The sequence below is a fragment of the Thunnus maccoyii genome, chromosome 11 (genome assembly GCF_910596095.1).
Source record: "Thunnus maccoyii chromosome 11, fThuMac1.1, whole genome shotgun sequence".
NCBI lineage: Eukaryota > Metazoa > Chordata > Actinopteri > Scombriformes > Scombridae > Thunnus > Thunnus maccoyii.
This window is the reverse complement of record NC_056543.1, coordinates 8,990,251-9,017,571: the sequence shown is the minus strand read 5'-3', so window position 1 is coordinate 9,017,571 and position 27,321 is coordinate 8,990,251. Positions and strand designations below refer to the sequence as shown.

Here is a 27,321-nt window from a genome sequence, read left to right as displayed (position 1 = left end):
TAAAAAGAATGGTATTATCATCAGACTACACAGGTTCAAAACTTGGTACGAAATGTAGAAAATCGAGGCAGTTCACTTTTTATTTTGACATGTTACACTGCAACACAAGATGCTCAAATGGAGTTTACTTCTGTTTTACCGTGGGTTTGGCCTCACTCCCAGTATCTGACAATGCATCAAAATGACGTTTGCACGCAGTTAGTCATGCATCAACTACATGTATCATTTAAAAAAAATGGTAAGACCTGTTTGTCATGGAAGATTAATTTGCTCAAATTTTCAGACTGTTGCAGTATTTTGGTACTAATTTGGTTATATTATACCTTGATAGATGTTTTGACTGTGATATCATTAGAAGTCGAGAGACAATGCAGTTAAGAACAGATGAGGTTAAAAAATATTGAATGCAATTTCACAAGATTGTTGTATTTATCAAACAGTCAAGGATAGACTCTGAATGGGCTGAGGGAACATGTGACTAACATTTCTAGTTAGATACAAATCTAAGATGCCATGGTTACATGATATGCACCTAAATAATCATAAACACATTGGTGGGGTTTTTTTTCACTCATAACAATACTGTTTTCTAACTTTAAAGCAAATTATGGAAGAGCTTTAAAATCTAGTCTAGTCTAAGATACAAACCACAACATAGTCACGCTGAGCGTGACAGTTTCCAAAATCAATAAAATGTTTTGTGGTGAAATCATTCATATACAAACAAAGAATCATTGCATAACACTCACTCCTTTAAATGAGGAAACATAAAATCAGGAATAAGTTTTACTTTCCCGCCCCAGGGTGATGTTCATGTGAGTGGATATCACTCACTGGGTGCTTTATGCACACAAACTTTGTGATTGCTCAATCCACACACTCCTCTGAGAATGCATCTGTGTCAGGTCAAATAAACATTCCCACGAAAGGACCAGTGTTTGCGTGTGTTACACGATGTGTCAGCATCCTCAATTGCATTTCCATGCGAGTGAAATGCTTGCTGTGTGGCTTGTCAATGCACGGATGCTCATTAGAGTGTTAGCTCCCAGTGCAATCGTGTGAGCATGACAGTGAGCCTTATAGACGCCGACACAAAGACAAAGTAAGTCAGGGTGAACAAAGAGGAGACAGATTAGCATGAGCTAACCATCACTGAGATCTCAGTGAACTGCAGAAGGAAAAAAAAGAGAAATGTAGAAACACTTTTGACACAAATTCTCTAAATTCTAAATTTACTCTCTCACCAGTTTAGACATTATATTTCAACAATGCCCAGCTTCACACTTGCTATGCAACCCCACTGTTTCCTAACAATCACCTAAAGTATAACGGTAGCAAATGCAAAGTAACATGCTGACAGAGGAAAGAACAAAGTCGTCAAGATACAAACCTTTTTGACAGTTAACTTCAGTGGCAAGCTTACAAAACCAGAGTTCACAATGAGCAATATTTCTTATTCAACTAGCGTGTTCACCCCAGCTCATTTATCTAGCCAACAGCAAATCTACAGCATACCCTTGTTGTTTCATTCATCTAATAAACTACTGCTTCTGAAAGCTGAACAAATGAGCTTACTATGTTATGCTAATGGATGAAAGAGAAGTCTGCTAAATTACAAATGTGGGAGGACGACAAACCTCGGTTTCATGCAATTTGACTGATGACGAGAGCTGCTGAACTCAGTGATCTTGCATATATTTGTATGGCGGGGTTCCTGGGTGCACCACTGTTAATTCTTCATAGGCTGTTGGGAACTCTGGTACAGTAACACTTTATCTGAGTCAAACAGCTATAGTGAATAATAACGTGAATACATTAAAGGAATTTTTATGGGTTTATGTTAATGGAAATTAAGCCTGACCCATCAATGCTATGGCTAAATGTAGTCTGATAACTGATACCAATTGGCCACATCGGATATTAAGGCAGCATTGATATTCAAACCCGAAAAAAAAACTTTATTAATGTATATTATAAATGTGATTTTATACAAAATTTCCAAGTAGTTTTACTATATGGTAGTTTTATTTTACTTATAACAAAACAAAGTAAACGACCTTTTATTAATACAAAAGTGGCCCAGTTTGTATCACATTAGTGGTATACTTTACTGTACTCAGTTATTTAAAAAAAATCACAATAAACATCAACACGTTCAAAAGTGAAACAGTGTTATATACACTGATGACAGCTACATAATTGTGCACTTCTGGTAATAGTGACAATTTACCAGTAAGTAGAAATGTCTTGAGCCAATTCCAAGGATCTGAATCAGGGCTGATCCAGGAATATTTAATTGGATTGACCAGTAAGTAGAAATGTCTTGAGCCAATTCCAAGGATCCGAATCAGGGCTGATCCAGGAATATTTAATTGGATCGGTATGTAAATAATGCCAATCAAAAACCAATCCTTTCATTACTTTACTGTGGTATGTCCCCCTTAGCCTGCTGTTGCAGCACAGTTCTCCTTTAAGACAGCCAGGCTCTACATTTTAGCAATCTGCTGCATAAGCAGTGAAAATTAGAGTTTGTGACTGTGAAATATTATTTGGGCACAGTGGTGAGTGACTGAGATTGGAAAAATGCACATATTTGTGTGTAATCAAAGCAGTGTAGAAAACATTCAGACAGTTTCTCATTTTTAGCTTGCGTTGACTTGTTTTCCCCATGTAAAAGACAAACATCAGCGGCAGGAGGTCATATCAGCTGTCACCAATTAATGTTAATTCTGTGAGTAACTTCCCGACAGGCCAAAATTAAACTTGGCTGTTGTCGGGTTTGTGCGCTCTCTGCAAGCCGGTGTCTGTACTTGTCAAAGATATTTTAGGAAGTACTTCCACTCTTTAACACCAACTAGTGCAGCGCCCATTCAAAACGTGCATGTTTGTTGCTTGGCATCTAGCCACTACTTCAATGCACAGAAAAATGAATAAAGTTCATGTGAGGTGTGAATGAGTATCTACACCAATAACATGAAAGAAACCAACATTTTGTTATACACAGATGTTGTTAATAATAAGTACTCTAATACTAAAAAATGTTCCTTTTCTCATTTCAAGTAGCCTAAAATAAGGGATTTACTTAAAAATAAAATAATGTGCATCCTAAAATAACGTCGATCATATTGGGCTCTGGTTCCTATTTTCTGTGCCTTCAGTTTGGATTTGAGTGTGTATATTTGCTCCAAAGATTTGTTCATTGTCTGTAGTGCCGCTTTACAATCGCCACAGTCTCAGCACATATGAGACAATATGATTTTGAACTGGAAGTATTTCCTTCGTTTTATGCATGTAACTACAGTCATTGTGTGTATTAGGCTCTGAGCGCTTCCGAAATACCCGTGGCCTATGCTCAACAATGTACCTGAACGCCTCCTGTGTAGTCACTCACTGCTGATCAGGTAAACATGCTGCTAACGCTACGCTTCCTGTCTAGTCACGGGATAAGAGTGTCTATTCTTGATTAAAAGCTCTGTTTTCACTCGTCTACTCTAGCATTTTTCTTTGACTCATGTGCCGCTTTGTCTCTGGTCTCTCTTTGACACGCTGGAGTCTGTCGGCAGAGCCCTCGAGCTCCACCTTGTCCCAGCACAGAACAGAGCAGCTCGCTGATTGCTGGTTTATTCAAAGTTTATTAATATTAAATGTATTGCGTGTACAAATTGCACTACCTTGGGTCACCAGCTATACACCTGCCAAGTGTGGAGTCGATCAGATGAACGGTTCAAGAGATACTCGAAGGACATACATACAGACACGCAGACAGAAAGACAGAGATTCCTTCCTTTAGTACAATAGTCTGTTACATATCTAATCAACATTTAAGTAAATATCAGTATCAGATTGGATACAGCCGCAAGAAGGTCCTGGATTCGAAACCCTGCCGTCCAAGGTCCCTTCTGTGAGGATTTTGCATGTTCTCCCTGTATTTGCGTGGGTTTCTGCCGGGTGCTCCAGTTACCATCACCAAAGACATGTATGTTAGGGTTAATACTCCTGTCAGTGCAACTGACAAAGGCACTGGCAAAAGAACTGGAGTTGGTCCCCGGGCGCTGCACTGCGGCTACCCACTGCTCCTAGTGTGTGTGTATAGGATGGGTCAAATGCAGAGGATCAGTTTCCCCACAAGTACCAATAAAGTACTTCTTCAATATTAAAAGGACTCATGTCTGGATTGGGACCAGAAAAACTTGATCGGGACGTCCTTGTACCAGTAGGTGACATCAGACCATTTTAAAGCTAATGATATATGACCGACAAACCCTAAACGATACTGTTAACAGCTCCATACTGTAGCTGCTCGAGCTAACGTTAGCTTCACAGACTGACAATATGAGCTGCTGCAGCTTCAAAGAAGGTCCTGATTCTGAGCCAAAGCTGACTGGCCTAAAATACTAATCTGATTTGTTAAAGGGTTTGAGACCATTCATTATCTGCCAGCTGTCTGACATTTTCTGTTGACAAGTACCTAGCCAGCTGTTTCCTATCTGAGTTTGAGGACACACGATCAGCTAGTTTGTTTTCCTAAGAAACTCTCACCACTCTGTTGTTCTTTCTGAGCCACAAAGGGCTCATTTCAAATATCAGTACAATGGAGAGTGTTACTTCTTTCACTAAGAAAACCCCAGGAAAAAAAACACTGTCCCACAGAGAGCACAAACCAGACACAAGCCACAGGTTTCATTTTGTCCTTTGGCCAATTTGTGTAATTTCCCTTAATTAGCTACAGTTGATGGAGGGCCCTGGTGTAACCGCAACGTCCCTGGTTCAACTCCAGCTGGGGTCCTTTTTTGTATGTTGTGCCTCTCTCTCCCCTTATTTCCTGTCTGCGTCCATGCCCAAAACATATCTTTAAAAATTTTTTTAAAAACTAGCTATGTCATTTCAAACACTTAAATCAGTGGTGGCCAACTAAAAGTGAGAAGACTGGATAGCTTAATGTCATTTTAATTTCAAAGAACCACTGTGGCCAAAGAGAGCAGACTGGTTTTTATCTCCTGCTCTGAAATTTACCAGCCTAAGATCAAACTCCATTTACCTCCTGTGTTTTCCGCAGTCTGTCTCCATCTCTCTGTTAATGAGGTCTGAGGATGTGTGTGTCTGAAGCGTTTTTTCTTCAAACTGTTTAAAAGTTCACAGCTCTTTGTAGTTCGGTCTTTGAGGTTAAATATACCTGAAACATAAACCTGACATTTTGCACATCAACCATACTGTTAGTTTGCCACTCTACACCCAAAATAGCAAACATGTTTAGCCAAAACACTGTGATCATGTCCTAGTACAGTGTCTCAGTGTGTGATTACATGTAGAGAATACTACAAAAATGTCAATTAAGAAATATATTGCTAATAATATAATGTTAAAGTATAATTGACTTAGGATATGTGTTTTAATTTATATTGCACTATTAACAAAATGTGTCAAAGCCTGAATTCTTAGAAAAGATGTAAATAACTTTTGTTCATTTTACAACTAGTGCAGGTTTTTGATCATTTAAATGCTTTGAGCCATGATTGCTGTTTTTTGTTTTGTTTTGTTTTTTTTTTAATATAAGGCGTGTTTACTAAGCAGCCATGCTTTTTCAGAAAAGGCCTTCAAATTACACACATTCACACTTGCAAGCTGCCAAGCTCAACCACAGGAGTCTGCTGTTGGCAGCTGAGCAGCTCCAGTGAAGCAGTAAGAGTTCAAAAGCCTTGCTCAGTGGAAGGCTCTGGGAGAGGAACATAACATGTTCACTTAAACAACCCTGATTTCCCCTGCTGAATCAGATTGTGAACCAAGAAAACTCATGGTTTGAAATCCTCTACCTCTAACAAAATACCTCAAGTCATGTATAACTGGTCTCTTGATACAGACTGAATCTCAACAGTTAACTGGAGACCTGGTGGTGTGGTGCTGCCTTGAACAGTCAGTGTCCAAGATTGCAAGTTACAGAGTCACTAAGTTGAGGAGTGTTCTACATTAGCAACGTCCCTCCTTTTAATGGATGGTTTGATTGGTTAGCAGCACAGCTTAGTGACATAAGAACTGTCAACATAAGAGCTCAAAATGCACAACATGAAGGAAAAGCAAGAAGTGCTCTATCTTACCAAGACTGAGCTCTGTGTCTGAATAATAGGGTTCAAACAGGAATAAACACAGTTCAGGCCCTGAGAAAACATATGAACCTGCGCAGTAATGTGAGGCCACCACAATGCCTACACAGCCGTCAGCTATTCTCCTTCACACACAACCTTACGCAAACACCAGGGATCCATTTAACTGCCCTGTTGGGGATGATTAAAGTTTTTAAATTGAACTGGATGAAATGTCCCCAGGCTGATCTGCTGGATCTCTATCTGCGCAAATCAATTTTTTTAATCTATTTAATTTCAACAGATCAGTATTCTATCTTCTGTTGTAACTCTCTGCGCTCCAATTACACCTGCTATCAAAACCATCTAACCGCACTCCATTAAAACACTAGAACCTATGTCTTACACATAACACACACTCATCACATGTGAATAAACTACAAAGCAAAAACAGAAAATCAATAGCTGCCAGGACTAGAGTTTTGGAGAGAGCAGTGTCTAAAAAAAGGCATTTATTACTACATGCTATTGGCTTATGCAAGCAGCTTTTTACTGGTGCTGTATATCTCTCTCAAAATCTTTTAGATCAGTTGGTTACCCATTGTTTTATGTGTTGTTTTGTTGGGCTGTGTATTGTTGTATCTCTCAGTCTGGAGGAGTTTGGAGAATATTATGCATCGATAAATTAAGTAATTATAAATCTGAGTCAGTCTCAAATGGGTAAAACTGTTTGTGAGATTTTTAAAGGATAAGTTCACAAATTTTCAAGTCTGTCTTAAAGGACCAGTGTGTAGAATTTAGTGGCATCTAGCATTGAGGTTGCAGATTGCAACGAACTGAATACCCCTCCACTGCCCTCCCCTTCCCTCTCCCATTCCAAGCATGTAGGAGAATCTACGGTGGCCACAAAACTTGCCAAAAACTGGAAAGGCCCTCTCTAGAGCCAGTATCTGGTTTTTCCATTCCGGTCTACTGTAGAAACATGGCAGTGCGACATGGCGGCCTTCATGGAAGGGAACCTGCTCCAATGTAGATTTAATGGGCTCATTTTAAGGTAATGAAACACAATCATTCTTATTTTCAGGTGATTATACACTAATTAAAACGTACTTATGAATATTATATTCTATTTCTGCCGTGGTCCGTTCTGCTAGATGCCATAAAATCTCACACACTGGACCTTTAAAACAATAATCAGGTGCCCATATGAAAAAGTTTTTCTGAAGCTAATATGAGACTTTGGAAGTCCAAGTTAGTCTAATCAAGTGGACACCTTCCAAATTTACAGTGAATTGGCATAAAACTGCCTCTTTGTGTCTTGACGGACAGTGTCTGCCTGTTCAGCTGCGTTGGAAGGATCATAACAAAAAGAGGGAATTTGATACTAAAAAGACTTTAAATTTGAAAGATATCCACTTGATTTGACTCATTTGGATTGCTATTTTATTTATATTTTAATGGCCAGTATGAACAGGAGGAACAACTAGAGCAAGCAAAACCTGTTTCAGTGCTCATATGGGCACCTGACTGTTGTTTATAAGACTTGAAAAACTGTGAAACCGTCCTTTAAAGCTTTGTTAAAAACAACATTCCATTATGAATGGCAAGACCTGCATCTTTAAATCACCACATTAGCAGTACGACTACAGATCTGCAAGGGATGCCAATCATAGTGAACACAACAGCTCCATGGGGCATTTCATGCATTTTTAGTACACCGCAGCACACAGCTGAGTTTGAAGGCCTCGGTTTCAGGGCTTATCCATGGATTAGTGCCTGGAAAAGTTCATTCTGCCCTGGGAGACCCAGGGTGCACTGAGCCCTTCCTAACAGGGATTGTGTAACTGCTGGGAACTTTTGATTTTGTTTTGTTCATAAAAGCAGGAGGATTACATCCTCAGAGACCCACCTGACCCGCCTCCCTCTTCTCCGCTGTCCCCTGTTGAACCCATACAGCGGATTCCATCTCCCAGCCAGATGGGAAATACAGCAGTGCAGGGATTCTCGATTTTACTCCACCAGGGTTATTTGTTGCACAGAGGAGTCATAGACAATGAGTGAACCTGACCTCTTGCATTTTACTTGTACTGTAAGCCTGCTAGCAGATGTGAATCCTTAAGGGTTAATCTTCCAGGTCTTGCGTGTTCTTAATCTCCATATCTATTGCACAGACTGGACATCTGGACTATTCTGAGTGCTGTGTGGTATCATCGGCACAAATCTAGTGATGCAGTCAATGGTCTGACAGTCAATAGCTGTATGTGTGCATGGTGTCAGCTCAACTACGCATAAAAACCCACTGCATTATAATTATAAGCTTTTCCCCACAAAGCAACAGCACAGAACATGTACAAGGTGACCCAAAGTAAAAAAAAAAGAAAAAAAACGCCATGTTGCCTAATTTAGCTTCCAAATCAACCATAAAATCATTGAACAATTAACAGTGAAAAAAATAAAAAAGAAGATTGGTGGATCTTTGTCTATTTGAAACTACAGTGCAAAGCAGTTTCAGCACACAAGCATGATTCAATTCTCAGCTTCTCTTCAGAGCAGAACAGAGCTTTGAATGCTTAATAAATTCTTCCAAAGGCTAAATTGCACACTTGTTTCATCTGGCAATGAGATTACTTGAATGGAATATTCTGGAAAACTGAGAGAAAGACAATAATGAGGCAGTAATCTTATTTCTCCACAACAGCATCCATTGTTCTCTAAAAAGGCTTCTGTTTAGTCTGGTTCAACTCTCATTCCTATCCATCTTTCCATTGAGGAAAAATTTTGCAGAGCCAAGGATAAATGAGAACAATAACATTTCTGCAGCACTCAAATGCATTAAACTCAGATAGGAGGCAGTGCTATTGTGTCCCTCTGGCTTTTTGGGCAATCACTAGATAGCAGTGGTGACTAGAAGCGCGGCTGTGAGTGAATAGAAAGCACGGATCAAGTGAGCAGCGTCACTATCCGTAAAAACTTCTGTAATAACTTCCTCTGAATAAGCTGCTAGACTCTCGGTTGGCATCAGTCATCTTTAGACAAATTTCTAAACGTTCAGAGTAAAACATATCAATTAACACCCAGAGCTTTTTTCATTGCGACAGCGGCCCCTGCAAATGAGGAATCGTCGGCGTGGGCCAGCAGGGGTTAAGCTCCCCTTTTTGAAGATTATGCTTCACTTTCCAGTGGCCTGGCCCGGAGACTAGCCACTCTCGTCTAATCCAGCACTGGAGGGTTTTGATAGCTCCCACTGCGAGTCCTTATTACAGTTACTGATTAAAACTGAGAGAAAGAGAGAGAGAGAAAAAAAAGACAGATAGGAAATTAGAGTGACAGAAGAGAAGGAAGGGCGAATGAAAGAATTAAAAACTCCTATTTCAGAAGCAGGAGCCTAATCTATATAGCAGTTGACATTGATTACCTCTAAATCTAATGCGCAAGCTTACATTTGGTTATTCAATACACACGTCAGGTCCAACTATGCTTGGAATTTGCTTTAAAAAGAAAATGCATAAGTCAAAAACATTGATTTCATATTTAACAAGAAAGAAAAAAAATCGCAGAACTTTAAGTTCAGTGATGTAGCATTAACATCCTCGAAGCACCGACACTAGAAATAGACACGGCCGCACAGCTGACAAACAAAACAAAACAGTGACTGTCACAGCTGTAAAAAAAAAAGGAGCTTTAATCCTGCGAAATGACGTTGCAGTGCTCCATCAGTCACACCGGATAAAAAAAAAATAACAACAGTCTTATCTGGCATTAGATGTTTACACTCCGCCATCTTTTGTAAGGCACTTATTGTGCTGTAAACTCTCTCAATCATTTCTCCACTCCTCTCTGATACTGAATAATCTCTGGGATAAAAATCTACACATGGCCATGCTCATCCCCCCCCCCCCCCCCCCCCCCCCCCCCAAACTTGACATGAATAATTCACAACCATCTGCCATGGATCAGCAGTATGAATAAGACTCCAAAAAGTGAGGAGGTGTCTTTCTTGTGTTTATTTTAAAAAAAAACCAACTCACAGTAGCCCCCGCCCTGTACCTTGACGCTGCACAGCTGCAACGACTGACAGAGAGACAACTGCGACTCCCCGCACACACACACGCCGACCTGCTGATCTAAAAACCTGCGAGTTAAGGTAATACGTTCCTCTTTTAGTTTTGTTGCATGGTGGAAGGGTGTGAATTAATGTTGTGATGAAGAGAAAACCCATGCAAATACAATAAAATATATTCACGGATTTGTCCAAAAAGAAGATGTATGACTAGATCCACTGGGGAAAAGTGAGTACTGAAGTTTTCACTCTGAAAACACACACAAGCAGGCAGGGAAAAAAAACTGCAGATGGACCAGAGGAGGAGGTTGGGACCACTCCGAGAAGTAAAATACCAACTGAGACTGGTACACAATACAGACACCTACTAAACTCAGCATGAGCTTTCTTTTTGGTCGGGACTACAGGCCTGAAAGGAGGTTTAACACACTAATACAAGGCCTCTAGCAGCAGACGGCCCCTTTCTCTGTTTGTGTTCAGGCAGGGGAGTCGCTCTGCATGACGATTTATTGACGCAAGATCCCCCCTCAGCCAGGACCTGCCACCCATTACTGCCGCTGTAAGGGAGGAGGAGAGGGAGGGAAAGGTCTTGTTGGGATGAGAGAGTTTGTCTGTGTGTGTGTTCTAGCTCTGGCTCCAAGGCCATAAACCCGGTTCCAAAATGCCAAGTAGCATGTCAACATGCCAGCCTTTGCCACCCAAGTTTAAGTCAGACAAAAGGCCCTTCAGTGCTCTGAAATGGTGGTTTGAGAATGGGAAATGATGATCTGTCATGTATGGAAAAGGGCTTAGCAACGCTGCACAGACTGGAGGGCGACAAGGGGAAAATGAACTGCTAACAGGAGGTGTGGCCCGCATGAAATTCAAGATTGAAAGCTTCATTCTTAATTTCAGGGCCCCGTCAAGGTGGAGGAAATTCTGGCGGTCCAAATGTTTTGGCTGAACTATCCGTCACCTTTTTTTTGTGTGTTGTTTTGGTGGTGGGGGGACGATTGTATGTGGAAAATTTGGCTTCACTTTGAATCATAAAGAAATCTTTTTTTTTTTCCAATAGTGGGATTAAGCCTCTTATTTACAACCGTCTAAATTAGATGAGAGGCAAATTAGATGATTTCCGTTAAGAGTTGTGATTACTCTGACAACTGTGGATTTAGGTCAGGACCATTTTTCCGTTGTCCCGAATGTTTTATTGGCCATGAAAGCACAAGCAAGTCAGATGATGCCTATGAAATAACCAGGCAGTTGACAGGCATGCCTCAAAACTGACGACAGCGAAATTGTAATCCTACACCTTAAAGTTACTTTTGAAACTTCCAAAGACTTGAGGGGAAAAAACTTACAATGAACAGACCATGGAAATAATCAGAAGAGGAGGAAAATAAAATAGGAAAATATAGCCCGCTCCAAGGTTCCACTTACATAACACAGTGTATTCTTAAAAAAGTAAGAAAAAAAAAAAGTCACAGATATCTTTGGCCTGCACCAGTGTTCACAGCAATTTGGCCTGAAACAACCATTCTGACGCAAAACCTCTTGGCTGCCGCTAGACCGGGTCTCCGCTCACAGTTCAAAAGAAAGGAAGGTGATGCCAACAACCTACATTGTGCCACACAGGACCAATAGCCCCCAAAACAATTAATCAATGGCTGTGACATCAATCTGCTGAATACGACCAAGACAACCAAAGCATGATGGGGAGACAATTGGCTTTTTGTTCTCTTTGGTCTGTAGTTGTGAAAGAGGAAACGCACAGAGGTTGTGATTAAGGAAAAAAAAGGTTTTTTGAGTAGGCCATATGGGTTGCTCCCATTGGCTGGAGGTTAATCACACCAGGGAATCCGATTTTAAAGCATGCAAAGAAAAACCAACTGTGAACTGTTGACGCACCATATGAGCGTCACACATGTGTTTTTATTTTCTATGGGTTAATTGTCATGATGGCGAATAGAAAGACACACTCTGCAGCGGATCGTCTCTATGAATACAGTTATTCATAGAAAAGAACACAAAGTGAAAAAGATGATCATGGTCCAAATAAAAAAAAAAAAAGACTACTTGGGGAACTTTTTCCCTATAAAGCTAATTTACTGTGCAGATAAAAAGAGCGTTATCTTTTTTTATTAAAAGAGAAACGGCTTTCATAAAAACTGACACAGGAAAGGACAAAATATAGAAAGTCAGACGCAGATCTCGGGAGGACTGATGCATACAAAGCAGGAAAAAAAGAGACACATAAAGCAATAAGACCTAAATATTCTTTTCATCCTTCACGATTTTAATCTCTTCTTTTATTGTTTAAACCGCCTACAAAGACTGTAATTTTAACACTTTAGTTGAGTTGTTTGCTCGTTCTATATTAACAGCCTTACATGTTACTGTGCAATTAAAGCTGTACGAGAACAACTAAAGAAAAAGGTCACTAGCAACGCTGTTGTTACGGGAGCAGTGCAACACCCTCTACCCGTTCCACTATGGAAAAATCATATCTACAGCTGTAATCATCTTTTTATGCACCAATCTGTTCTATTGGTAAGAGTAGCCTAATTACTGCAAAACAATTCAACTACCAATTAAAATTTTAAAAAAACACACTTGGGCAAACATGTGTCCTCTTACTGTAGCTATTGCAAATGCTGTTTACACAATGCAACCTGCTGGAGTTTTTCAGCAATATTATAATCACTCCCTGAAAGATCAGATTGAAGAGCCCTTGAAGAAAATGCTACATATAAACAGCTGGTTTGCTCCATTCACGAAGGTCTAATCAAATGATCGACTACCAAATCAAAATGGAGAGAAGCTACATTTCCAACATTCTCTCTATGAGTCAAACACTGCCTCAGCTTTGGCTTAGAGAGGAATATCTTTATTGATGATGGCGACAAACCAAGTCAATTCTGTCTTTTTATGCCTGTAGACTCAACCGTAAACACCACAGAGGACAGACAGCAGAGCAAAACTGAGCCTGTAATAATCTCACTTTGTCAAAAGCAGCGTTCCACTTACCATTTTATACTATTCTGACATTCACTTATTGCATGTGGACTAAATTTAGGGGGTTATGGTTAAAAAAAAAATCATCTTCAAAGTTTTATGGTTCACAAAAAGTTATGAAACTGGGCATCAGCAGTGCATAAAGACATATATACTAAATTCAGAAAATACAGAAAACATCATAATCAGATCCCCTTCTGCAAAATGTTATTCCTGTTTCAAATGATAGAAGGCCTTTCCACATCAAAGTGACTACAAATGCACAGAAAAGATCAGAAGAATTCATGCAATTGCTACTAGAGCTGCAACAACAGAAAATTAATCAACTATTTTGATAATCAATTAATTGTTTAGGTCCTTATTTAAAGGTGCACTATGCAGGACTTTCCTAAAAACAATATATAGAGTCATACAAAAGTCTCAGTCATCATTTATGACCCACTAGAAGTGTGTAACGGTATATTTATCTACAGAGACTCTGCCCTCTGCCTGTATTTTCTTATTATTTTGCTGCGTTCAGGATGCTTCTGGGCGTCAACCTTTGGGCGGTGGGTGTGCAGCCCCCCAGGCAATAACAGCACGGAGGGTGTGAGGTCACTGTCTCCGTCTCTCTCCTCAGCTCTGCTCTGTTCTCCATCTCTGTGTCTATGGCTACACACACGCAGAGCGGAGAGGCCGCAGCGGACAGGATGCATTCACACAAAATCCGGCAATGTAGCACCTTCCCGTAGTGTTGCGCAGAGGTGCGGCCATGTTTATTTGTGTTTTAGAGCATAACTGCCATGAAATAATCATCATCAAAAATAATAATTTTATTTATCTGATTCACGGTTTAGTCCCTCTTTTCATTCATTCTTTGGCTCCCCCCTACTTCTCTCTCTCTCTCTAACTTTGAGTGCTCTGTGACAAATCCTGCATAGTATACCTTTAAGCAAAAATGCCAAAAATGTGATGGTTTTAGGTTCTCAAATTTGAGTATTTCCTGCTTTTCCTTTCACTGTTTTTTATGGACCAAAACGATTAATCAAAAAACAAATCTGAAAATTAATTAATAATGAAAATAATCATTAGTTGCAGCCCTAATTGCTACACTTTTTACATCTTACCTTGTCGACTGTGAGAGCTCATAGTTATCGGTTGTCGGTGTCTGGCAGACTTGAGCGAGGAGGATGGCAGAACAGGGGGAAAGGACAGGGGAGGAGAGGTGAGTGCTGAGGGTGTCAGTGCACCTCTGTGGTGGCTGTAGTGACCACCATGAGCTTCCCGGCCGAGTCAGTGCCGCTAGGTGGAGGCGCCAGGCCAAAGAGGGACAGAGGGTAATTGTTTCTCAAGGCTTCATCACACCCAGACGCAGGTGGAGACCTCAGTTGTGTTGTGGCAGGATTCCTTCCACCAAATAGTCAGGCTGTGAGAAGTGGAAGCAAAAAAAAAAAGGGGGGGTTTCATATGCATGGGATATTCCAGATAGATACAAATACTTCCAACAAATCCAAAACAAACAAACAGGACATATTCTCAGTCAGGGGTTATCATGAGCTGGTGTCTTGCAGGCTTTTTTTATTCCTCCCAGCCAGTTATTGAGCCAAACCAAATCTGTGTTTACCTGAGGCCATGTGGTGTCCTTACTGGCCAGGAGAGAACAAAAGACCTGCAGATCTCCAAGGCTTCAAAGAACCGATGACCCCATGATTGGTTTGTGTCTATCTGTGACCCTAAATGAACATGCATACATCCTGTCTATCTATATTTATGACCCTCTGTATTGTTGTATGTGCATGGCCAGTAATGAGCTGGACTGTCACTACAAAAGTAGCAGCCACATGAAGTCACAGCCAATGATAAGACAAGAAAAACACAAGCTCTTGTTTGATGCTGGACACTGACTGTTTTCAATAATATAAATTGGTTTATTGTGGGCAAAAGAAGTATCGGTTGTATCACATGTTATTTGAATCATCTAGGTTTACTAAAATTGCAGCATATTTACACAATTTATATGCAACTGCTAGCAGCAGAAGTCCCTGTGGGTACTGTTACCACACCCAGCAGGGCAAAGCTTTAGAATTAGGTTTAGAAATAGCTATAGAAGTTATCAAAATGTTAAAACCGTAAAGTGAAAAAAATGTCACATTCTATTAAACACAATGAATAAAATGTGACTTTCCAAGGGTTTCATCTTTTGCCAGCTTCTTGTAACATTACTAAATCTTACTTCCACAGCTTGCATGGTCAGCTGGCTCTCAGACTGTCCTTCTTATATTTACTACTGTTGGCAAAAGCACCGAGGATTGAGGGCTGGTGAAGTAAGGCTCTTCCAGTTGAGGGAACCTGCTGCTCTCAGTGCTAGTGTAGCGTGTGCTCAGCAGGACGGTGTACTCGCAAATGCTTGTGCAAATCGGTAGCGATAGAATCTGCTAAAAAGGTATGCTACTTGTTTGCAAAGACGGAAAATTACTCCATTTAGGTCCTTTTGGCTTGCTGGTTGCGTCCAGTTTAAAACCAAAATAATCCCAAATAGGGGGTTTTGGATTCTTTTTTCCGCTCTTTAATGATTGCATTCGCTGAAAATGTCCTCTGTGGGGACTCCCTCATCCCCCAGCGCATGCCTCACACCCACCTGCACGAATGTATCTGCAACTGCCAGTTGTTGTGTGGCCAGTAGGAAAATTTTGACTTATCGCCCAACCATACCTCCTACAGGCTTAGACATACCTCAGAGTAAATAGCAGAGGAGAAAAAGAACCTTGCATACTGTTTGATGTGTGTATTATACAATCAAACTCTGCCAGGAGTATGTAAACGCACACACACACAAACACACATACATACAGGGAAGCACCTGGCAGTTCAACTCTAACCGACAGAAGCTAAAACTCACCTCTCTCACATAACAGGTGTCAACAGAGCTGAACATAAACAAGTGGTAATAGTGGTAAGAGTTGCGATCAGTCACTAGAAATATCACAGAGGCCGTGATACAGCGTGTGCATGTGATCCCTGTGTTTTTTCAAACCCCACAAACACGCTGTCGCCTTAACTATAAAGCTGTTCGACTGAATTACTGTCATACAAATGAGTTCAGTGGAAAGAAGGTGCAAGCTCTGAATCGCCAAATAAAACCTCATGGAAACACATTACTGCCAGGACTCTCGAGGGTCTTACTTCACTTATCAGGAATTATTGTAGAAGAAAAACAGTCCCTCAAGTGAAAGGCAAATTTAATGGAAGTGCGGCTTATTCATTAGCATGCTAAGTGAGGAGAGATAGAGGATTATTAAGATATTTTTAAGTTACAAAATCTAATAAAAAATTGCTCCAGTTTTGCCCCCAGTCTCATCTAGATTCAACTGCGGACTGTCAGCTTTAATTTTTGAGCTTGTGAAAACAAACAATGCGTTGCTATGACACTGTACTTCTTCAGCATTTCTCATTTACTTCACAATTTGTGTGCTGCACACCACAAAGCGTCCTCCAGACCCCGGATAAAATAACCTAAGGGAAGGTTTAGTGGTTTGTGTGAATGTCTGACATGGGTGTGTTTACTTTAATAGTTGTATATATATATATAAATATGTGGACAACGCACTAATGAACAGGAGGGATACTCAAAGTGGGTGTTGATGAATCTGCTGAGGCAGAAAAGAGCCGACGGCGTGTCGACTGGAGGGCAGCGGTGCTATTCTCAGATCCGGCCACCTATTTTTGTCAAAAGAGTTGTCTGTCACACAAGAATTCAGACTGTGCTTTTACAGCTTGTCAAACTATGTCAGCAATGACCTAAGGCATTTAGTCCTCTCGCTCTCCCTTGTTGCCATACACAAACAAACAAAACACACAAAAAAAAAAACAACACAGGGAAGCCGTAAATGCAGCTTTAGTGACGCCGTCAACCTGCAGTTTGTGGCTCTGGTCAGCTGTGCGGTTTTTAAGCGTACATTCCATATGATTTCACTTTTTCTGTAATTTTCACCACTCTTCAGGGATCCTATTAAAAAAATAATCTTTGTACAACACTGCAGGTATTTTTTTTACTGCTCTGCAGAACCATAAAGTTACACTACCTGCATCTCTTCACGCGTCTCGTTTCCACTGACTGACCCTTGGATGGATTGGATGAGATTTATTGTTCGCATGCAGTAAAAGTTTGAACCTGGAAAGGTTTCATGGTGCTTGACAGGAAAATGGCTTACAGGACCCCTTAATGGACTTCATTTCCCAAGCACTCTGAGCGCTGCCAGGAGTAATCATGATGGCATAAAAATAACGTGGTTGGATAGCGAGCAGTAAACAACAATTAAGAGAACCCTTGCATAGCTCATGAAATGAATCATTGAAAATGCACTTGTGCCATGAAGACAGCTTCAGCCTCTCAGCCCTAATTGACTATGAATAATTCAGCCTGCGAATGGGATTAACGGCACCGCCAGTATGCTACTGATTGACGTGTTCCTGATTTTTCTTTGTTGTTGGCGAAAATAGTTGAGGTATAGAGAAAGCGAGCGATATTATCTTCGAAATAAAACTACAACCTGGAAACCTTCGCATCCCGCCGTTAGTCGATGTGTTTAACTGTCCCAAAGTGAACCTAAAGTCAGTGTGACACAAGTGACGGGGGGGGGAGGAAAAATGAGTAAACGGGAGAAGCGTGGTGAAGGGGAGCGAGTGTGCACATAAGTGAAGGGAGAGAGAAAGTGACACCCTATCTGGCATGATAGCACCTGCAGTGACATGATACTCCGCGCTACTTGTTCAAGTTTAAGTGAACGAGGCCATCCATGACCGCAGGACATCACATCAATCAGCTGCTAGCTGAACGGGGACAAGACGAGGACTACAGGCATCGAGTGGCACAGGGGGATCATTTTTCTTGTTGATACAGAGCTCTGACAGCCTGGGGACGATTGTGTGTCGCTCGCCACTAAACAGACTACGCAGCAGCTAAAAAAGACACAGACGATCAATATGATAATGATATAACTCTTCCAGTTTTGAGTGATAACATGTCTGTGTATAAAAGTGGATAACTAAAGATCATTCACTGTTATACATTAGTATGCAAGAAGCTGTGCTGTATCAGATAACAGTGAATACTGAGGAGAAGCAGCACAGAGAGTCCTGACATGTTAGCATCACTTTGAAAAGGTAGTTGATGGTGATAAGATGACATACTGGCCATTAGAAGATCCCTTCAAAATGCACTTGCAATGTAAGTGATAGGGGACAAAATCAACAGTCCTCAGTCTGTGCAAAAATGTATTTGAAAGTTTATCTGAAGCTAATATGAAGTTTCAGTGTCCAAATTAGTCAAATCAAGTAGATATCTTTCAATGTTACAGTCTTTTTTAGTGTCAAAGTTCCTCTTTTTGTAACTATACTTCCACCGCAGCTCAACAGGGAAACACTGTCCGAGGAAACACAAAGAGGGAATTTGATGCTAAAAATAAATGTGGTAGATATTCACTTGATATGACTAACTCAGACTGCTGTAGTCTCATATAAGCTTCAGATAAACTTTTAAATGCATTCTTGCACAAAATCACTGTTGACACACTGTGGATTTTGGCACCATCACTTACACTGAAAGCGCATTTGAAGGGGATCTTTTAATAGCCAGTATGAACAGGAGGAATGATTACAGAGAGGAAAACCTCTTTCACTGTTCATATGGATACCTGACAGACTTGAAAAATGGTGAATCTATTATCAAAGATTAACTAAAATGTATAACATGAAAGGAAAGTGTCAAACAACATGAAAATACATCATTTCTGTCGAACAACACTTGTAAATCAGCCTTTAGTCTTCTATGATAGTAAACTGAATATCTTTGGGTTTTGGACTGTTGGTTGGGACAAAACAAGACATGTGAGCTCATCATCTTGGGCTCTGGGAAACAGTGATCGACATTTTTCACCATTTTCTGACATTTTATAGACCAAACAACTGACTGATTAATTGAGAAAATGTTCAACAGATGATTAGTTAGTTGCAGCCCTATATTTTTGTGAATCCATTTTCCTGACTCATTTTACAATACCTTTGGTCTAACTCTTGTTTATGGATTCTCATTTTCTGATTTGTAATTGTCATTAAATTAGTTTGTTTTCCCAGTTTGTCAATTGCTTCCAGTAAAACCTACAAGGGCAATCCTCTGTCTTCGACCTTTATTGGAAGTGTGTTTAGCTCCCTGCAGTGTTTCTTCTAGGTTGACTGCTTTGGGTTGTCAGCAAAGCTCGGGAGAGACTCAGCAACCAGACATTTCTCCGTTCTCTGTTTAGGAGCAGCTGAGTTTGACACTAAAACGAGAACAGCTGGTCCACCTTAAAGGTCAGTCCACCTTTAGTGAGCCTGGTCAGGTTAGGCTAACTCATTGTTGCTAACTTCAGAGCTAACCCCCTTCACTTTTCCAGCAGTTGGGGAAACAACAGACGAGACTTCTTTGGTCTTGAGAAGCTGCAGCATTTATCAACTGACACACTGCAGCCTGTACTGTACATTTACTGCCAGACTGACAACTTACTGCTAACCTCTTCATTCACTGTCACTTATCTGCCACTCGCTCTCTCACACTCGCTATGCACACACATTACACACTGCCCTATTCCTTGAAGGAGCTACACTACTCTCATAACAGTACCTTTCACGTAGATGTCCTTTGAGGAATAAAGAGGGAGGATTCTGGGCTTTGATGCACTAGTCGATGACTTAAAACAATTCCACAATAACTTAGGGTGTTATCATGCCCCCACAGTGTGCGAGTGAAAATCATTAGTAGCCCGTTGATACAAATGATCGTGTGAAATTTTAGCAGCGGCACTCATAATTCTGCAGCGACATGGGGAAACACTGCTCTGCTGTACACTTACACACAGAGGGAGGGCAGAGGAGAAAGAAAATGTGGTTTAACTTCACTGACGCTGGCCATCATGGGTGCCTCAATCTCAGACTGCCTAAACTCAAAGGTATGTTTACAGTTTTAGATTAAGGAAAATTGTGTGTGACGCCTCAGTTTTGCTCTTTTGCAGTGTGCACAGCTTCTCTAGATTTGAGCAGTCTTTGTGGTTTTACCTACTGATGACCTCTGAGTGGTTAAAAAGGACGGTGGTAACAGACGCGTGAGTCTGACTTCAATGGACAATCATGTTTTGTTGCCCTGGCAACAAGGGGCCAACTGGCATAAAAAGCAGGAAGTAGCATCTTTCCATCCAATGTGCCAAGTCCTGTGAAGGCAGAGGCCCACTCAACTTCCCTTTCTTTATTACTCATTCTTTCAATGTCATTCGGTCTCTTTAACCCGTACATCTTTCGACCTTACTCTCAGCATCACCCGTCTATGTGAATTCTGCATCTCACCCTTTAGTTAAATAAGAGTGGGCTTTTGTAGCACTCACTTCACTGGTTTTAGATGTAGATTTATGCCCACAGTATAAGCCAGTGTGTGAAGCTGCTTTCACATGATCGGACGACTGAGTATTTTATACACATTTTTATTGAGGGGGAACTGCAGGAATGCTGTGTCTTCACAACTACTGCTCAAGAAAAAACACTGAGCCAGAGTTCAAATTCTTCTAACCTAGACCACTTAAGGCAGTATCACAACGGCTCGGTGGATTGTTGAACAGCTTCGGAGAGCCCTTTTCCTCCACACCTTTGTGATGTCGGAACAGGACGGGGAAGGAGCGTCTGACAATTACAGTAACTTTCAAAAAACCAACAGTCCAACATTCCCTCCAAATGTAGTGCAAAGAATTTCCAGAAAATGACAATTAATGTGCCTATTTCTGGCATTTTTCAGTGTGTACAACCCAGTACAACACTATGAATGCTTTCCATCTAAAAATGTCTGCTGTTATCCCCATATTTCTAACAATTAGGGCTGCAACTTACAATTATTTTCATTATCGATTTATCTGTTGATGATTTTCTCGATTAATCAATTGTTTGGTTCTATAAAATGTCAGAAAATGGTGAAAAATGTCAGTCACTGTAGGGTAGAGTGGTGGGACAGTTTGCACAGTCCTACTGGTTGACTGTGCACTGCAGGGTCCGTTCACCAAGACTCTTCCCAAGCAGGACAGTGTCATAAACTAGTGTCATAGACTTCATTAGTAACCATCAGACATCCAGCAATATGTCCACAAACAACTGAACATCTTTCCCAACTTCCATCTCCACCAACTCTTTCTAACTGAGTTTAGATGGCAGAATGGGCTCAATGTCAGGACAAGATCCTGGCAAAGGACCAAGGAGCTAAAACAGAGTTATTACTGGACTTGTGAACCACAACAGGGTATAGGGGGCTAATTATAGGAGAATGATTCACAGCCATGGACTCATTGGGTCAACACAAGGATTGATCAAGCCTCAAATCACATCAGTTGAGGCTGAGAGCTTCTGTATAGTTGCCCATCAAAAGCTCTGTGTCCCTTTTACTGCTTTGACTCTTCCTCCTGTCTTTTAGCCAATATTCAACTTTCTTTCTTTTATTAAGTTGCAGAACAGCAACCCTAATGAAAAAACGTGAAGTAACTGAGCAATGATTGATTTCACTGACCTTTTTGCCTACTTGAAGGTATCCTGTGGAGTTTTCTAGCAGCGCTATGGTGCAGTATTTTTAGGAGTGGGTCCCAATTTTATCTAATGAACACGTACGAGAAGACATCCACACACACGCAGGTCACATGACATACAGTCCTGCCAACAGTTTCAAGCTATTACCACTGATCTACCAGTGGCAGTAATGTGCCAAGATATTGAGCAATGCACCAGAAAAGGCTGGGAGGGACTGTTATCAAGTAAATATGGATGTAAACAATGCAGCTTTCAAACTTTTAAGAAAAGTCAGCATCGAGTCAATGCATCGGTCTGAAGTAGGGCTGCAACTAATGATTATTTTCATTATGGATTAATCTGTAGATTAATTTCTCGATTAGTTGTTTGGTCCATAAAATGTCAGAAGATGGTGAAAAATGCTGATAAATGTTTCCCACAGCCCAAGGTGGCATCCTCAAATGTCTTGTTTTGTCCCGACCAACCATCCACAACCCAAAGATATTCAGTTTACCAGAAAATATTCACATTTGAGCAGCTGGAATCAAAGAATTTGGAAATTTTCTTCATAAGAAATGACTCAAAATGATTAACCAATTACCAAAATTTCGGTGATTAATTTAACAGTCGGCAACCACTCAATTAATCACTGCAGCTCTAGTCTGAAGTTCGGACTGAGTCATCTGTAAATATACTGAGTCAGGGACAGCCCTACAGTGGACTGAAGGGAAGACACTGCCAAGCGGTTTACTAATTCCTGCTGGGTGAACTGTGTCTTTTCATTACAGCATCCTGTCACCTTATTTGTCCTCGAGCACAACAGTGGCATTAATAGACCCCATTAGTATCCATTAGCATGACAACATCCACAAAATGTCCACAAACAAGCAAGTTTTCTCCGTGCCAGCTTGTGCTAAATAATGGGAGAGAGTTGGAAAGTCAGACCTAGGCCCTGACAAAGCACAATGGAACTGAGCTAAGTGAGCTAATTAATGAGATTACAAGAGGGGAACTTTGGGACAAGCAAAGAACAAGAATTAAGTGCTTCAAACTTTGGTCGGGTAGAGATGTGTAAGTTTAATCCAATGGCCTGAAAAGTCTAGTGAGGCTGTATTGGATTCAGAAAACAACTTTTTGATTCAGTTTATTTAAAGTGCACATCACCCAAAGAGTCTCTGTGCACTTTACAAGTTAATAAAAACGACAAGAAGAAAAAAACGCACGACTTTACACACAGGCAATAATGTTAATATAACAACAGGGTTGAGGTTAGGAATTTAAAAATAGAGATTGTGTAACTGGAACAGGGTTGGGGTAACTACTTGTCAAAGAGGAAAGCAGTGAGTAATTTGTGTTCCCAGCCAGTGAAATCAGGAGAGACCATAGGATATTACAACATGGAAGAAAAAAGAACAGTGTACAAGTAGGACAAGTATTTGATCAATGCTGGATTGCATTTCTTAAGGCCCTGTGAATAAATGTGGGAAATATGTACAAATATTAACATTGTAGTAATTATTTTACTATCAATATGTTAGTGAAGAACTTAAATTCATCCCACTGAGTCAAATATATTGTTTCAAAAGTATGTTTTTTTGGTTCATTTAGACATGACAAGAGTGTACCGCAATATCTCTGCATGGAAACTTTGACATTATTATGTTTTCCATACAGGCCACAAGAAAATGTAATTGTTGCTCTCAGTTAAAGCGATACTCCCATCTTCTCCTCCTCCATATGTTTTATGTCAAAACGATATATATAGTATAAGATCCTTGCAACCACAACACGAGTGGTTTGATCATAGCTGGGGATTCACTGTCATATAAGAGTAGAAGTGCCAGAGAAATAATCTTTGTATAGAAATGATCACTTTCTTTAAAATCTACTTTATGTACACCTTCAACAGTTTTCAATTATCTGCTCTGATGCTCTTAAAAAGGTATTTCACGTACCAGTAACTGCACTATATATATATATCATGTGCTGAATGATTAAAATATTGTACTTTTTGTCATCGGCATGGTGGAGCGTTAACATTAACCGAGGTTAGACTTGCCGACTACGCTCATTTATTCAGTCTCATTGTTCTGGTAGCGGCTTGCTTCCTTTCTGGATGACAATGCCAATCAAGTCAGTTGAAACCAGAAATATCAAACAAAAAGTGACATAAATGCAGGTCGATGTGAAATTGCTTTCATATTGCAATATCTACGGTTATATCCAAGGTTATGGATGATATGGAAAAGTAACTGTAAGTGAGTAAAACGACTCTCCGGCAAAATAATCTGTATGTCACACAGAGAAAGGGAAGCGTGACAACGGAAATATTTGACTGAGAAGGCAAATGAAGTGGTATAAGATCTTGAAAGCTGCAATTATTTTCTTTTGTATGTGACATATTGTTTAATCCTGTGAAGCAGTAAAGGGAAACTATTTATATATAATTATTGTTGTGGAGGTAATATCACAAAGCAATGTGATAATCCGATATTGTCGATTGAGCCCTTCTATTATGGCCTTAAAAGCTTATAAACTGGTAGATATGGGAAGGTACTGGACAAAGAGAAAGCATGTGAGCATGCAAATTTATCTGAGCTTAAGCAGCAATCTACTGTCTTCTATTACATTTGTGCATTAAAACCCACAAAACCATAATTACCAGACACACTCAAATGCAAACTTCAATTGTGAGGCTTTCACCTTGAATCACCAAGTTTACTTTAATTTACTGCAGGTGTATTAGGAGAAAACATTCACTTCAACATGCATTTAAGGAAACGGTTATTAAAAATCTCTCAGTGTACCTTAAGTCCCCGGATTCATTTTATTGTGTGGCAGTTTAATTTTCACACAGACGATGCGCCGCACAGCAGCAGCTAATTATTTTCATTATCAGTTCATTTGTCCGTTACATTTGAGATTAATCAATTCATGGTTTTGCTGAAACATTTTCTGAAAGCTCCGAGGTGATGTTTTCATTCACAAAACAATGATTACACAGTGATATAAAACAGAGAAAAACAGCAAACCCTCTCTTTTTCAGAGGATGAAATCAGCAAATGTTTTGCATTTTTGCTTGATAAATATCTATCAGAATTCATCAGAACTGATAAAACTAATCAATTATTCAACTTATCCTTTCAGCCCTAGTGTAGTTTATGTTATGTGGTCTTGGAGCTTCTTTCCAGACTCACCATTTTGCACAAATATTTTACAATCACACAAAGAGAAATCAGTGCAGAAGAGGCAGACATACTTTTTTGTGTGTTCTCCACCATCTGTAACCTTTAAAGAGCATATAATACAGCGGAGCCACAAGACATGTTGTAAATTCCATTAATAGCATGATCACTAGTCAGGAAACCAGAACGTGATTTACAACATATTAATAATAAAAACGACTCCTGGAATGAAAATCACACACACACACACACTGCGGGGCCGTGTGAACACTTCCTCTTTGTATAAGACACAGCAGAACTCAGAAAAATTTCAGTCACGTGGGTTAATTTGTGGTTGTATTGCATTACGATCAATTCAACCGTTTTTGTGTACGGAGTGCCATCATCACCTCTTCCTCTATGACTGATTTCTTCATTTGACTGTTAAACCATTTGGGTGTGACTGGTGAGACTCCACACATTGTTATGCAGGGGTTGACACCAAAAAAAAACCTGACAAACACCCCTATCAAACTCTAAATCTATGCCAAACAATGGTGCACCAACTGTGCAAAGAGATGCTCAGCTGAAAAGAAAATATATATATATATATATATATATATATATATATATATATATATATATATATATATATATATATATATATATATATACAGTACCAGTTGAAAGTTTGGACACACTTTTTGACTGGTGCTGGGTATTAGAAAACTGCATCTGCTCTGATCAGGGCCCCGCTCTCATCCTTTAGGAAGAGCACTCACGAGCCAATAATTTTAGAGGGCTGCACTGACCTTGTTCCTGTGGGGCCTGGAATTTACAAGCGGGCACCAGCAGCCCTCCAGAGCTCGTAACGCTGAGGGAATAGTTTCCGCTAGTGGAGGCATAAAGGATTCATAGCAGAGCACAGACACAGCCCTGCTGCTGCTGCTGCTGCTGCTGCTGCTCTCTTGTGTTTACACTTCATGAAGACACAAGTTTACACCCAAAGCTGTGGCAGCGGCGGTTCGACCTCAGCAGAAACCTCCAGCATACAAATATGGCTTTCTCCTCCACACACACATACACACACACACATACACACACGTACAAAAATGCTTACACAGGAGCTTAAGTGTTATCCGAAAACAAATCTGTATGGAGGACATTAGAGCACAGTCAACATTATATTACTATAGGATAACTTTTCGCTGCACTAATATAGTTCTTCTAAATGTGTGACCTAGTTTGCTGGTAAACAAACTGAAGTGGGTGACATAATTCCTCACTACATCTGGCAACTCTTTGCACCAAGCTCACACTTTAAGGAAAACAATATGAAAACGTATGGCGCTGCGGTGTCCGCGGCACTACTCACAAAGTGAAAGTGAAAAGTTTGGATAAATAGCAGTAGTAACAGTCCGTCGTTAATAAAAGTCACTTTTTACAGCGTGTTTGAGACGAGTTTGAAACAATACAGCGAACAGTGAGATGAAAGTCTTACTTAAATCACGCAGCTCTGGTCGCGGAGTAACATTGTTGCACAACACGTAGTATACTCGATACTTTTTTTTTTTTAATCTACTCCAAAATAGTTCCTCCTGAACAGCAATGCCTGCATTACGCAACATTTACACTTGACTTTAGCTGACAATACACTACGATAGAAACTCGCAGGGAAAGTCAGGTATAACAGAGGAGTTAACTCTCAGTTTGACTCCGAACAGGAAAAGCGCAGAAACCAACTACAACATAAACATATTTCTTTTTGACTCATGAATCTCTGCACACGCTCAAGCTTGAGTAAAAGCTTGGGTAATTGTGTGCTTTTTTGTTTTTTTTTATACAGAGACAGAAAAGAAACACTACCTGAACGAGCACCCTTAGGCGCAAGTGGCTGGTTTTTCCTCTCCCAGGCTCCACGAGCATCCACAGTGCAGGGTATCAGGACCCGTCGGTACTGTAAAAAATCATTCAGCCAGCAGCTCCGCCATACTGACTTCATCACGTGTCGGACAACCTCCTGTATTTCCGTAGAGGGCGGGGTCTGCGGGACGGGATGACTGACAGCTGAGAGGAAAATCAAATTATCAGTGTCAGTGTGAGAGTGAAAATCTGTCACTCTGCTCTCCGTGTTGTCTAAAGCCACACAGGTGTGTATCACACTGTTTGTGTCCTCTTCATCCAAATCAGGATTTGTTCTATTTTTTTGCTTTATGTGAAGCTCCTTTACCAGAATTATACTTATTATGGTTGTTGGTGTGACTGTGGTACTCAACAGTGAGTTACTGTATTTTCATCACTGTAATATAATAATATAATATATGATGATTGATGCATAATAACGACTATATTGAATGTATCCTAGTTTTTCCAGTTATTACAGTATCTTAATTTCTATAGGGAGACACAGCATAGTGTCCGTGGGCGAGTATTGTGACAGAATATTAAAATTTCTTTTTTCTTGTTTGTCTGTGAA

At 40.3% G+C, this 27,321-nt stretch overlaps 1 protein-coding gene across 1 annotated transcript in view; it reads right to left on the bottom strand.

Annotated features, from left to right (window-relative positions):
• hdac4 (histone deacetylase 4) overlaps positions 1–27,052 on the bottom strand; it is a 144,490-nt gene extending 117,438 nt beyond the window's left edge. The window contains exons 1-2 of the mRNA XM_042426572.1: positions 26,712–27,052; positions 14,238–14,536 (exon numbers count right to left, since the gene is read on the bottom strand). Of these exons, the coding sequence (XP_042282506.1) occupies positions 14,238–14,259 (22 nt within the window). The 5' untranslated portion in view covers positions 14,260–14,536; positions 26,712–27,052. The remainder of the gene's footprint in view (positions 1–14,237; positions 14,537–26,711) is intronic.
• Between the last annotated feature and the right edge of the window lie 269 nt (positions 27,053–27,321).